Here is a 15,014-nt window from a genome sequence, read left to right as displayed (position 1 = left end):
TAGAGGTCAATAACCTCCGAAATTTGATTTTTGGTAGTTCTTTACCTATGAAAAGGGAACGATGTGGACCATCCAAATTTATAGTGGTACATATTGGAGACTTGTACTATGATACCAAATGCTTATATTAAACAATTTCTAAAACCGAGTGGATGAGCCAAGATACCCCTCCCAAATTTTTAAAGGATGCATCAATGTACCCATATCTTATGATAGGAAATGAACCTATATACATGACCATATAACCATATAAGGTAATAGAACCTCCTCAAAGGGGAGAAATTGGGCCAAAAACCAAACACATGGTACAACATATTGCTTATGTTTATATTTTAGCAATTTTGTACCCCTAAAAGAGAACGATGTGGACCACCCAAATTTATCATAATACATGTTGAGTCATGTACTATGATACCGAATCCCCTCCCGGGGTGCATCAATGTACCTATGTCTTATGATAGGGAATGAACACCTATACATTACCATATAAGATAATAGGACCTCATCCAAAGGAATAAATTAGGTCAAAAACCAAACACGTGGTACAACGTAATGCTTACGTTTATATTTTGGCAATTTTGTACCCCTAAAAGGGAACGAGGTGGACCACCCAAATTTATCATAATACATGTTAGGGTCCAGTACTATAATACCAAATGTTTAAATTGGGCAATTTCCAAAATTTAAGGGGTGGGCCAAAGTACCCCTCCCAAATTTTTAAAGGAGTGTACAAACATACCCATATCTTATGAAAGGTAATGGACTCCTATATATGACCATATAACTATATAGGATAATAACACCTCATCAAAGGAAATAAAATCGACAAAAAAACCAAACACGTGGTACTACGTATTGCTTACGTTTATATTTTGGCAATTTTGTACCCCTAGAAGGGAACGAGGTGGACCACCCAAATTTATCATAATACATATTAGGGTCCAGTACTATAATACCAAATATATAAAATGAGCAATTTCTAAAATTTAAGGGGTGGGCCAAAGTATCCCTCCCAAATTTTTAAAGGAGTGCACAAATGTACCTATGTCTTATGATAGGGAATAGACCCCTATACATAACCATATAACCATATAAGGTAATAGGACCTCATCCAAGAGGATAAATTGGGCCAAAAGACCAAACACGTGGTACAACGTATTGCTTACGTTTATATTTTGACAATTTTGTACCCCTAGAAGGGAACGAGGTGGACCACCCAAATTTATCATAATACATGTTAGGATCCGGTACTATAATACCAAATGTTTAAATTGGGCAATTTCCAAAATTTAAGGGGTGGGCCAAAGTACCCCTCCCAAATTTTTAAAGGAGTGCACAAATATACCCATATCTTATGAAAGGTAATGGACCCCTATACATGACCATATAACTATATAGGATAATAACACCTCATCAAAGGGGATAAAATCGACCAAAAACCAAACACGTGGTATAACGTATTGCTTACGTTTATATTTTGGCAATTTTGTACCCCTAGAAGGGAACGAGGTGGACCACCCAAATTTATCATAATACATGTTAGGATCCGGTACTATAATACCAAATGTTTAAATTGGGCAATTTCCAAAATTTAAGGGGTGGGCCAAAGTACCCCTCCCAAATTTTTAAAGGAGTGCACAAATATACCCATATCTTATGAAAGGTAATGGACCCCTATACATGACCATATAACTATATAGGATAATAACACCTCATCAAAGGGGATAAAATCGACCAAAAACCAAACACGTGGTATAACGTATTGCTTACGTTTATATTTTAGCAATTTTGTACCCCTAAAAGGGAATGAGGTGGACCGCCCAAATTTAACCTAATACATATTAGGGTCCTATACTATAATACCCAGTGTTGAAATTGGGCAATTTCCAAAATTTAAGGGGTGGGCCAAGGTACCCCTCCCAAAAATTTAAAGGGGTGCATTAATATACCCATGTCTTATGAAAGGGAATGGACCCCTGTATACGCCCATATAACTATATAAGGTAATAGGACCTCATCCAAGGAGATAAATGAGGCCGAAAACCAAACACGTGGTATAACGTATTGCTTACGTTTATAGTTTTGGCAATTTTGTACCCCTAGAAGGGAATGAGGTGGACCACCCAAATTTATCATAATACATATTAGGGTCCTATACTATAATACCCAATGTTGAAATTGGGCAATTTCCAAAATTTAAGGGGTGGGCCAAGGTACCCCTCCCAAATTTTTCAAGGGGTGCATTAATATACCCATATGTTATGAAAGGTAATGTACCCCTGTATACGCCCATATAACTATATAAGGTAATAACACCTCATCAAAGGGGATAAATTAGGTCAAAAACCCCCGAAATTTGAATTTTTGGCAATTTTTTACCCATAAAAGGGAACGACATAGACACCCAATACTAATAGAGGTACATACTGTGGTCCTAGGCTACCACACCCAATTTTTAGATTTGGCAATTTCCGAAATTTAAGGGGGGTGGTCCTATGTACCCCTGCCAAAATTTAGGGGGTGGGCCAAGGTACCCCTGCCAAAATTTAGAGGGGGTGGTCCTAGGTACCACTAGGTCATTGACCCCGGGCCAGGTCATTGACCTTTCACCCCGGTCATAAAAGAGAGTGAGGATGAGTCATTCGGGCCAACGCGGGGGCCTACTACTGTTATCATGAAACCCTTTTAATCAGGGGTAATTTTATAGCTTTGTTCTTCATTGATTTTAATTTCATAAAGCGGGAATGTTTGAGAAATCAATTGTATCCAATTCGAGAGTTTCCTTTCTTTCAAAAACTATTGAGGTAGAAATGATTTAAAAGCAGGAGTAAATTCATCTTTCATTTGTCAGATTTAAATCCTAATCAGTGGGTATGATTGAGAAGTCTTGTCCAGCGGTGTGAACTGAGTTTCCGTTGAGATCCAAATGGTTTAGATTTGACATTCAAGCATAGATCCGCGTCTCACATGACTTCAGTGTTCAGAAAGAACGTCAAAATCCAAACAAACAAGAAATATGTTTTTTTATTAAATACATAAACACTGAATAGTGTATATATATATATATATATATATATATATATATATGCACTATTCAGTGCAGTGTATGTGTACAGTGTAAACATATATATATATATGTTTACACTGTACACATACATATTCTAAATACTGTATTCTTCATGTATATATATATATATATATATATATATATATATATATATATATATATATATATATATACAGTGTAGAATATCTATACACTGATATTCTAAACTTAAGCATAGTGATTATTCCAGAACATAGAAAACGAAGAAGAAAATAAATCGCACCAAAGGGAACCATCGTATTACCATATCATCACACCACATATATACCACATAGAACAGGCAACACATGCATATGATAGAACTATGATAGCAAGAGATCACACACCGTAAACCTAAGAAAATGGGCCAGAACTCACATAACACAAAATTACTGTGAGATGAACTGCCGGCATCGGAAACAGGTTAATTCGGGATGTGGTCACCCATGTCTGACATAGGTGTTCTATGCTGAAGATTACGTTGTTGGGGAGCTCTTGGAGCATCTTATTCCACTCCTCGCGAACACTGGCGCAAATCCCGGGGGGACGAGGGAGACATGTCCCCCAATCTTGGACCTGAGGGGGACTGTTCCCCCCAATAATCTGAAGTGAAAAGTGCTTTTCGGGATAAGTGTGATTATTTGTGTCCTACTGCCACAAAGGAATGTAAGATGGAATTGATTTCTCTTGGCTTTTCCATTTTTTTTAAAAAAAAGAATCGTATTCTGTAGTATTTCAAACTGAATTTCGTGCTGTAGTGCGTTTAGTAGTCTCATCAATATGTATTAATTCCACTTCCACTACTTGGACACAAATTGCAATAAATGCCAGAGGAGGATATGGCCCTCTCCTCATGCTGGAAAGTTGTCTCAGCTGTAGGTACGGGCATAAATTCCGGAGAAATGGGCAGACATGTCCCCCCACCCCCAACATTGGAACTGGAGGCTCTCCCAATAATTCGATTTGAGAACTGCTTTTTGCATAGAAGTGTGATGATTTGTGTCCGACTGACACAAAGGAAAGTAAGATGAAATTGGTTTCTCTTGGCTTTTCCACTTTTAATGAAAATGATGGTGTGCGACTGTGTGTGACGTAACCTGATGTGAAATCTTATCTCGCCTAGGCCTTAACATACGAAGAGTATATACAGTATCCAATGTCATTAGAACCCATCTTTTCAGTAAATGCGCATTTTATCTATTTGTAGTATCACCCTAGGCATCTACTCATGCTTCGTAAACTAACTCTATGGCCTATGGAACCCGGATGTTCAACGCCGCGTTCACAAAAGCTCTCCACTGACTTTTATCCGTAGCCAACTGGATCCAGTTTCTACTTCGTATTCCTATCTCTGCGAGATCCATCTTAATATTGTTCTCCCATCTACGCCTTGGTCTTCCTAATGGTCGTTTTCCGATTGGTCTTCCAGTCAAGACTTTGAAAGCGTTTCTACTTTCTTCCATCCGAGCTACATGACCCGCCCACCTAAGCCTCCTAGACTTGATGACCCTAACAATGTTTGGTAATCCGTATAAATTATGTAGTTCCTCGTCGTGAAGTTTCAGCCATTCCCCATTCCCGTTCCTCTTGGGTCCCAATATTCGTCTCAGGAGCTTGTTCTCAAATACTTTCAGTCTATGTTCCTCCCTCAGAGTAAGCGACCATGTTTCGAAACCATACAGAACAACAGCATGATTATCGTTTAATATATTTTAAGCTTCAAATTCCTGGACAGAATTCGCGACGACAAGAGATTTTGAACTGAATAATATCACGAATTCCCTGTTTTTAGTCAACATTTAATTTCTTCGTTAATATAATTTTCGTTTGTTAATATTGATCCTAGATATTTGAAACTATCCACTTTATCAAAAGTATTATTTAAAATTTTAACGCATCCATAATTTGCCGTATTACGGTCCCGACGCACTTCCATGTGTTTAGTTTTCTCTGCACTTACTTCTAAACCCATGTCCCTGCAAGCATTTAATAAGACCTCTGCATTTCTTTCTATTGTTCTCCTATCATCTCTTATTAAATTTACTTCATTAGCGTACGCCATAACCTGGTGAACACCGTTCAACTCTAGGCCCTGGTTACTATCTTTGATTTTCCTTATAGCGTATTCCAGGACAAAGTTGAATAATATTGGCGACAACGCATCTCCTTGTTTCAGGCCATTCTCGACGTGAAAGCTCGTGGACAAAATATTTCCTACCCGGACTTTACTTTGGGATTCATTTAAACATGCCGTCATTAATCTAATTAGCTTGTTCGGTATTCCAAATTCTGTAAGGACGTTGTATAATGTTTCTCTCCTAACTGAGTAGTAAGCCTTTCTAAAATCAATAAATAGTTGATGTACCGGGGTATTGTATTCCCACTTCTTTTCGAGTATTTGGCAATGGTAAATATCTTATCGATAGTTGATCGATTTCGTCTAAATCCGCACAAATGATCCCAAATAATTTCATCTGCCTATGAAGTCAATCTTGCTAATAGAATGTTTGAAAGGATTTTATAGCATGTTGACAGAAGAGAGATGCCTCGATAATTATTACAGTCAGTTTTGTCGCCTTTCTTGTGGATTGAAACAATGATTGATTCTTTCCGCTCTTGCGGCAATTCTTCCTTGTTCCAGATAAAGAGGATGAGTTTGCGTATCTTGTTCCACAATTTTTCGCCTTCAGCTAAAATTAACTCAGTCGAAATTTCGTCTACACCCGGAGATTTGTGTTTCTTTAATTTCTTTATAGCGATTTCTACTTCTATTTGGTTGGGTTCTGGAATATACGGTTCTGCGGTGTGTATCTCCTTTTCTCCACGCACATTAGTTTTTGGCTGCGTGTTAAGCAAATCGTCAAAGAAATCTTTCCATCTATTTAAAATCTTATCTGTATCAGTGAGAACTGTTCCGTCAGCTTTCTTTAATATATAAGAACGAGGTTGATAGCGTTTCTTAAATTCGTTGATCTTTATACATGTCCAGAATGTTTTTATTTTACTATTATCTTCAAGTTCCTTAATTTTAGCTTTCAAAAAATCGCGTTTCTTTGTTCTAAAAGTTTTGGAAGTTTCCCGCCTGATGTCTACGAAATTTTGTGTAGTTATTTCATTCGAATTTTGTAGCCAACGTAATTTTGCCTATTTTCTCTTCTCTGCTAGTTTAACGCATTCCTGGTCGAGCCATGGTTTGTTCCTACGTATTTCCGCGTGTCCCAATTTTTCTTTTGAGAGAGGATGTTTCGTAAGCAAAGAAAAGAATTCAATTGCTGGAATATTTTTCTCCATAATTTTAAGGTTTCTGTTAACTAGAGAGTATATGACAGATTTCTATAACGATTTATGTAATGCTATTGAGATTATCATAATTTTGCTTAAATAAGAGTATTGTTGCGTCATACATCATTGATATTCTATCTTGATAGTTTTGGGGAAGTCATTATTCATATTATTATAAAACAATTTAAACGTGTATCTATGTGGATGATTAATTAGAAACATACCAATTATAAATATGCATGTTTTCAGATATCAGAATGTGTTCACGGCAGTGATTTGTAATACTGATATGCACTACTACTTCATCTACATCGCCTGATATATTCTCTACAACAGGTTCATCTAATAAATCAGATTCATCTACCGTAATATGAGATTCAACTCTCTTCCCTAGAATAAGCCACAAATCTGCCCACCTCCCAATGTTGAAGACAACCAATGGCGTATTTAGGAATTTGTTTCGAGGGTCTATGCCCAATACAAGGAAGGAAGTGGGCAATTGCCCACCTGAGTTTGAGAATAAAATATATTTTAATTTATGCATAAATTGAAGTTATAATGGCAAGAATTGCAGACCGATAAATCCTATATATGATATGATACAAAAATTTAGGAATGAATCTAACACTTTATCCTACTCATACAAGAAAAAGCAAGCATCGTCTTTGCCTACCTAATTTCCCAGCCTAATTATTCTCCCGTTTTGATTTTCTTTAATTCAAACATTTCCTTATTTTAAAAATAACTAAACGATATAATTTCTCCTTTGTTATAACTAAAGTCTCGTCATGTTGATATCCGCGCAAGTTAGTGTGGAACACGTTTCGCTTATCACCTCTTCTTAGTTTTGGTGTTACTGATGACGGCCGACTTGAATCACAACTGACAATGGTCGATAAAGTATGACTGGCGAAGAGACAGAAAGTAACATCAAGAAATACAAACAGAAAAGTAGAAAGGACGAAAGAAAGAACAAACGGACGTAGTTCTTATATGGAATGAAATTTGACGAATACAGTATTATTTCTGAACAAAGAACATAAGAAAATGGAAAGTCAATGACATTCTTAGAAATTGTAAGAAGGATTATTGTTGTACGTGGAATGCGAAAAATAAACAAACTTATTTCGGGGAACTTGAGCCCGACAGCCCCTAAATACGCCACTGAAGACAATTCTGTTACCATGATCCTCCACAGCATTGTTTTTCAACTTCATAAATATGTTGAGCATCGCTTATATATATATATATATATATATATATATATATATATATATATATATATAATATGGGAAAGGTCTTACCCGTCCCCCCCCCAATGTTGAAGACAGATTTGCGCCTATGCTCGCGAAAGAAGTGTAGGGCCTCCTGTGACAGCATTATATTGTCATGTACTTCCATGTGTTCTGGAAGAATGCTGTCACGCTCCATCACTCTCCATAGTGCGTCCCAAGCATATTTAATCGCGTTTAAATCTGAAGATCTCACTGGCCGCTCGATGCTTTGGATGTCTTCCATCGCTAGGTAGTCATCCACCAGGTTGGCACGATGGAAATGGGAATTTTCATCATTATCCATGAGCAATAACCATGGGCCAACTGCACCCCTAAAAAGTCGCATATTGGCATGCAGATCCTCGTCCTTGTACTTCTGGGCAGTGATATATCCCGCATTGAAGATGCTCAGGTCTGAACGACGATCGCTCCAGACCAGTACACCATACCATCATACCGTTCCCTTTCCGCAATGTTCATGGGATGAAACCAGGTTCGCGTCAGAGTAATGTGCAGTAGGAATTGGTCTGGAAATTGTATCTGGATTCATCCTTGAATAGTACATAGTTTCATTCATAGCAATTCCACTGCCGATATTCTGGACATCATTGTAAATGGGCCCATTGTGCGCTGGAGTCAATGGAATCACAGTAAAACATATGTTGCTGATCATGGGCGTATAGAACATTGACATTCAGTCTCCGGTACGCAGTTTGGTGCGTTACTATCACCCCTGAGGTCCACTGATAGTTATACTACGGTATAGCTCGGTTCCGACGCGCAGTTACGGTCAGATATCGGTTCTGTTGTGGAGTTGTCATACGTGGATGATGCAACCAGACCTAAGACTGTGGTCTCCTATGTAGAAAAATTATTTCCAAAACCTGAGCATGACACTTTGTGACTCATTGATGGCTCGTGCTACTGCTGTCTGTGTCCCGATTTGTTCAAAGCACTCGATGAGGTAACCCTTGGCTAACGCATCCAAAAGACATATTTGTGCCATGTTCTTCCTGTGTATTGCGACATTCACCAGGGACAAGCTCGACTTGGCACAGAATCTCTGTTTTACAGTTTTGCGTGCTGGGAGCTTGTGAGTTGAGTTCACCGACTGTATTCCACATGTTAAATGTTTTCTATTCGCACTAGCAGAATTGACGCACATGCTACTGAGAAAGAACTCAAAAAGATTAAGAATAGCCCATATAATTAGTTTGATGAATTCGTATGAAGAGTTAAATATAGAGCTTCTGACGAGTAAGTACATGACAATATAATACTTATATTTTGTAATAAATTATAAAACTAACATAGTATTGGGATAACACACGGAACATATTGCATGTAATCAGAGTCCGGTTTGAATATCACTGCACTAATGGGCTTGAGCCAGGTGATCTCTCTGGCTACGCCACTGATCTAGTCATGGGCGGCAATTAGGGGGGCAAGAGGGGGCAGTTGCCCCCCTACTTTTTTGAAGTGACGCCCAAATTTATATAATTTTATTTGGAAATGTAAACAGGATGTCCACACAATTTGGAGAAAAGATCTCTGACTTTGAATGACGAAAGTTCCAGATTTCCCTGACCCCTGAATAACTTAAAAATACAGAAAAAAGAAAGAAACCCCAGCCTCCACACTCGCCATAGTTGGCCTTGTTTTCTTCCGCTTCTGTTTCTTTCTTTTTTCAATTTTCTTTCCAAAGGAATGTAAATTTACGAACATATGCATTAGGCCGGTATTGATTAGGCCTACATATTACACAAAATGTAAAATTACAAACGAAAGTGTGCAGTATACAGAGTACTTAAGATATGAAAAAAATACACATTATATGCTTACACATTATAATACCAATTAAACAGTATTATAATATTGCCTATAGTAATAAACAGTTCATACATGATTTTACTGATTATTAAAACACACACACACACACACATTATGTAACACATACTTTTGCTGGTGCAGTTGTTAAATGCAACACATTTAGAAATTTGTTTTCATCCTTTCTCGCATAGTTTTCTTCTCATTGATCTGAATATCCTTCTTGTTGCCTCCGCAGTTTAATTTTTTTCTCTTCTTCCTCAATCTCCTTTAGTTGTTGCTGAATCTTCCGTTTCTCTCTCCTCTTCTCGTCCCCAGCATTTATTTCTCTTTTCTTTTCAAAATACACCTGATATTGTCTCATTAAACTTCTCACTGAATTTATCATACCTCTTGTAATTATTAATCCTGATGATCCACATATTCTCATCACAGAATCATATATAATCTGTTGAACCACCAGAGATTATTCTTGTAAATTGTCAACAATGAGCATTTTATTTATTGTGAAACCACTTTCAAAAAATACGTTTCCGTGAAAGAAGATAAAACACAATTTCATAACTGACCATAAACCAACGAAGTTCTTCCCATTTCCTAAGACTAAGTAAAAAACTCATCAAGTCCAATACTATCTCTGTCATTGGCTATGAATTCATTTGAGTGTTCCTTAAATTCTTCAGTTTGAGTTTTCACTGTGAGCTGGAGATATTACTTCGCGTTCTCAGCCACTTGTGCAGATATCCTTGTGACACCATGCAGTTCTTCTAGAACAGCGTCTACTCTTTTGAGCGAATATGCCAAGATGCAGTTAGATATGTTTTTTTTTTTTTTTTCAGAAAATTAGTTCCAACAACTATATCAGAGAACACTGCCTCCCTCAACATCATCATTGAGAACACTACATTTTGCATCCAGTAACAGTAAATAAATCAACCCTATTTCATAAATTGAGTAATTGAACAATGGACTTAAATCGATTTTTTCCTGACTTTCCCAAACCAATCTGCCATTTTCCTGACTTCACCTGATACATTTTTACTTCCCTGACTTTTCCTTGACTTTCACTTATTTTCCAGAATGTGGACACCCTGGTAAAGGTTTTGTATGTATTACTGTTTCATAGGAAAAAAATGCAGCCATATGATATTTGCCGTTGCGTGAGTACGTATTGGATATTTGTCTTCCCGTGGAGTTACGAAAGCTACAGGAATTGCGTTTTAATTGTAATTCAAAGCAATTAATATTGCAATTGCATATTTCCTTAAATGTCATAACATATGCTTGCAGTACTTACTGTATTTCATTTTCTAAGAGTAAAAACATTAATTTAATGGCATGTGTGGAATTAAAAGTATAAGTTGTTCATTAATTCCCAGTTTGAATCAGTAGCGTAGCCAGGATGTGTGTTTGGGGGGGCCCAAGTGCTGTTATAGGTACATATAGAAAAATTACAAACAAAAAAATTTATAAACATAAAAATATATAAAAAATTACAAACATCAAAGTACCAAAGTACATTGTCGGACCTCTTTGGGGGGGGGGCGGCCCCTCCGCCCCCCCCTTCCCTACGCCACTGGTTTGAATATAACTGCTGCAAAACAAGCGTCATTATTCATTACTATGATTAATATTATCCCTTCTATTTATTTGTTTTGCAAATGTATTAAATAATCTGATTACACAATTTTCCAGACAGAATTTTAAGATGTTCATGAGTAAGAACTCAAATCTCTTCTTACGCTTTCGTTGTTTAAGAGTATAAAGGGCTAGGTACCTACATGTATTGCTCTTACGAATTTACTTAATAAAATAGAAATACGATATACGTCATTTTAAGTGAAGAAAAGATAGTATCATATTAGTTATGCAACCTTTCATCAAACATTGTTAGAAACAACCAGAAAATCTAACATTGATATACAATTGTTAAGATCATGTCTTGCCCCCCCACTTTTAATGTCCAACCACCGCCACTGGATCTAGTCATATTCTTTACAGAACCTTTCCTCAAAATTTCTCAATAAATGATACATATGATTTGATATCAAAAGTTTAAACTACGTTTTGTTTAGAGATAAATATAGATTATAGAATTATATACACAATTAGTATGTGCCATAATGTCAACTGTGTGGCAAAATGATAAAAAAAAAAAAAAAAAAAAAACATGCTTAGCGGAATGAAAAGAAGTATGACTGCATGGTGGCTTTTGAGGTGACAGAAAGATGAAATTCCCGAACATGTTGTTAATCTAACACATGCTAAAGAAAATCACATTCAACGCAATGAATTGGATCTATTTTTCTTCCTATTAGCTTTTTCAATGTTTCTGCTCCTATTTCACAGCTTTTAATCAATGATCGCTTGTATTATTTCTTAAAGTATGGCATTCCTTGTGAAACATTTTTATAAGTATTTTGCTAAATAATTTAAGTATTTATTAATATATAGGTCTAATACCGGAGTTACCTCTTCTGAAGTCTCCAGTTCTATTGGAGATTCGGATACATCTTCTTCCGACGGCATCCTATGTTCTAATAGTGTGTGAGTTTCCTCCCGTTCAAATGAAGAACTAGATGTTTCTGATGCCTCTTGTTTAAATGACGAACTAGGTATTTCTCGTTCTGATGGTGAATGAGTCTCTTGTTTAAATGACGAATCAGATATTTCTTGTTTTGATGATGAATGAGCTTCTTGTTCAAATGACGAATCAGCTATTTCTCGTTCTGATGGGTAATGAGTTTCTTCTTCTTCTTCCTCCTCTTCTTCTCCTCCTGATAAAAACTCTTCTGTTCCTCTTCTTTCAGCTAAGTTAAGCATTCCCTGTTGTTTTGGCAAACCTATGGGTACTTGTCCTCGTTCTCCTAGTCTTCTTCTTCTGTCATCTCTTACTGCTTTAATATAGGTTATTTGTTCCATAAACTATTACCTAAAATAAAATGCACTGTAAGTGATATACTTTATATTACATCATAGTATCTGATCACATAAGCGGGGCCGGAATTTGGTAATGTGGGTGCAGGCTGGGAAGAAACAACATATTGTAACATTGTTGGCAGAACGCTCTGCACTATTGAGCCTTAAAATCTCAAAAATAATCCCTAAGTTTTACTTTAAAAAAAAAAAACTAGAAAAACACTGTCCAATCATAGGAAACAATATACAAAATAGATAGGTAGGAAATCTGAAAATCAAAGTTAATGTGGGTGTAGCTGCACATACTGCACCCACTCTGACGCCACCTATGTCTCATCATATTAACTGGTTAACACTATAAACACGCTGTAAATGCATTAGCTCTGAAGTAATGAATTTTTAAATTTCTTTCCATTCCTTGTGTTTGGACTAATAGTTTTTTTGAATATATAAATTGTGACATTTTTTCTTGATTCCACTTGATATACAGAATCATTCTGTTTTGTTATGTTTATTCTCAATATCTTATCTAGCGATGTATATATTGAATGTGGATAATTCAGTAAGTTTATTTCTGAAGCGAAGTGATAAAGTATAAGAAAAAATCCTGGAGCTATTCATTCCATATCGGTTTACGTCAACGCAATGCAAAGCAAAATTTTCGTTTCAGTTTACGATAGTTATAATTCGTATAATCGGTATTATGATTCTCGATATATGTGTGTAGAGAGGTATCTTCAAAATTGTGAAAATTGAGTTATCTAGCTACAGAGAAAGCCCATATTATTCCTCACCGGTATGTATAGAGCAATATCTCTTATTGTCATTGGTTTCTAAGGAATCTAACTTTGAATCTCGCGATAACTATGCAACCATACAGAGATAAACACTTTAAAGTTAGTTTATATCAAAACCTACTGTTTGTAGTTACCTCACTTTATACACCCACACGAGTTTATATTGATTTTATGAATCTACGGTATCATATCAGCAAGGTAAATTTTGCGTTTTATAGTTATCTACCCTCCGCAACTTCTCATCCTTCATTTTTTCGCAGAAAACTCAAGGAGGACAGATATTGTATGAATGAATTCTACTAAACTCATTCGAACTGCATCAAAGGTAACATGGTAGTAGATCTTGACAAGCTTAGTACCTAAATTATCTTTATGGTGTGCAGGGTTTGTAACGTTATTTCTTCCGTTACAATCCCTGATTCCCAATATATATTGAATATTTATAAAGTTCACGAGATTACAATAAATCGCACATCACAGTTATGAACCTTTTTGGATATATATATTTTTCAACATATTTCGTATTTGTCACATTAAGATAATATACATCCAATTCTAACAATTTGGTTCTTCGTTCTATCTTTTTCTAGTTACCATATCAACTAAATGAACAGGTTGTCATAGCAAGGAAAAACAAGAAAAATATCGATATAATACAAAATATTTAAAATTATTTCTTCATATCTTTTTCTTCTTCTTAACAGCTTGTACCATTTAAATATCACTTTTGCCCGTAAATAGAAACAATATTTAGAAGTAGATATAAAACATACATTATCGTTCTATGTATGGCTCCTGAACTATAGGACTTCTTAAATTGATTCCAATTGAAGAAAGAATTCTTGACCGTTAAACATTTCATATATCTGGTTACCTTACTCTTTGAATAACCTTTATATATAAAAATTACAATTCATAAAATAATATATTATTTTCATCTTATCTTAATATCATTCTTATATTTGTCCAATAATCAATTTTATTTTAATTTTATAAAATTATTGATGAGAAAGACATAATCAAAATTTGGTACGTTTGTTGATTATTTAGGTCCTAAATATATTCTTTAATTCATTACCATTTATACTTGTTAACAATAAAGTTGATGTCTTAAAATACAACATGTTTTATTTATTCGGGCATAATTAGCATAAATTTGATAGATAATATTTTGTATTAATGTATAGATGTGGTTGCATAGAATGTGAACGAAGTAAAAATTACAATAAAATCATAATTTTCAAAGTAAAGCAAAACAAAGACTAATCGATATCATACAAAATAATTACACAATAAGGAAATTATTACATTAAGAATTAATCTGAAAACTCGACATTAATATAATTGTCCTTCGAATGAAAAAGGTGATTATTATGATTTAAAGGATTTGAAGCATTATCATATAAGTTTAAAACATTGTTCTTATATACTTACTAATAAATTACTAACGTGGCTTTAAACCATTCCACGTCAACCACGTTTAGGTTAAGTGACATTACCAAATTGTTCGATTAAGTTGCATTCAATGGCACAACCTTAAGTAAGTCCTGTATGTTATTTACTTTGCCAGTTCTTTGGTTCCTATTCTGAAAATTTCTGCCACCTATGTAATTACTACTAAATCTGGGAGTACGTGGAAATTAGATCGATTGTTTACATTATTCGTAAAAGCTGTACGACTATTATTTCTGTTTCTTCTAAAATTAGGTTCGGTCGTATTGTCATTACGAGAAAATCTAACATTACCTCTCGTATTATGATAACAATCTTCTCTCGAACAGGAATATGATTCGCTTGATTTCTGTTATTATTATCTTGTAACCTAGACTG

At 35.5% G+C, this 15,014-nt stretch overlaps 1 protein-coding gene across 3 annotated transcripts in view; it reads right to left on the bottom strand.

Moving 5' to 3' along the window:
- Positions 1 to 15,014, bottom strand: part of LOC145680429 (juvenile hormone epoxide hydrolase 1-like) — a 54,425-nt gene that overhangs the window by 25,248 nt on the left and 14,163 nt on the right. For all 3 annotated transcript variants that reach the window (XM_081750950.1, XM_081750949.1, XM_081750952.1), the window contains exon 2: positions 11,941 to 12,400. In XM_081750950.1, the coding sequence (XP_081607076.1) occupies positions 11,941 to 12,390 (450 nt within the window). In that variant the 5' untranslated portion in view covers positions 12,391 to 12,400. The remainder of the gene's footprint in view (positions 1 to 11,940; positions 12,401 to 15,014) is intronic.

Source organism: Thermobia domestica, chromosome 3, assembly GCF_964235325.1.
Source record: "Thermobia domestica chromosome 3, izTheDome1.hap1.1, whole genome shotgun sequence".
NCBI lineage: Eukaryota > Metazoa > Arthropoda > Insecta > Zygentoma > Lepismatidae > Thermobia > Thermobia domestica.
This window is presented reverse-complemented; position numbering and strand designations above follow the sequence as displayed.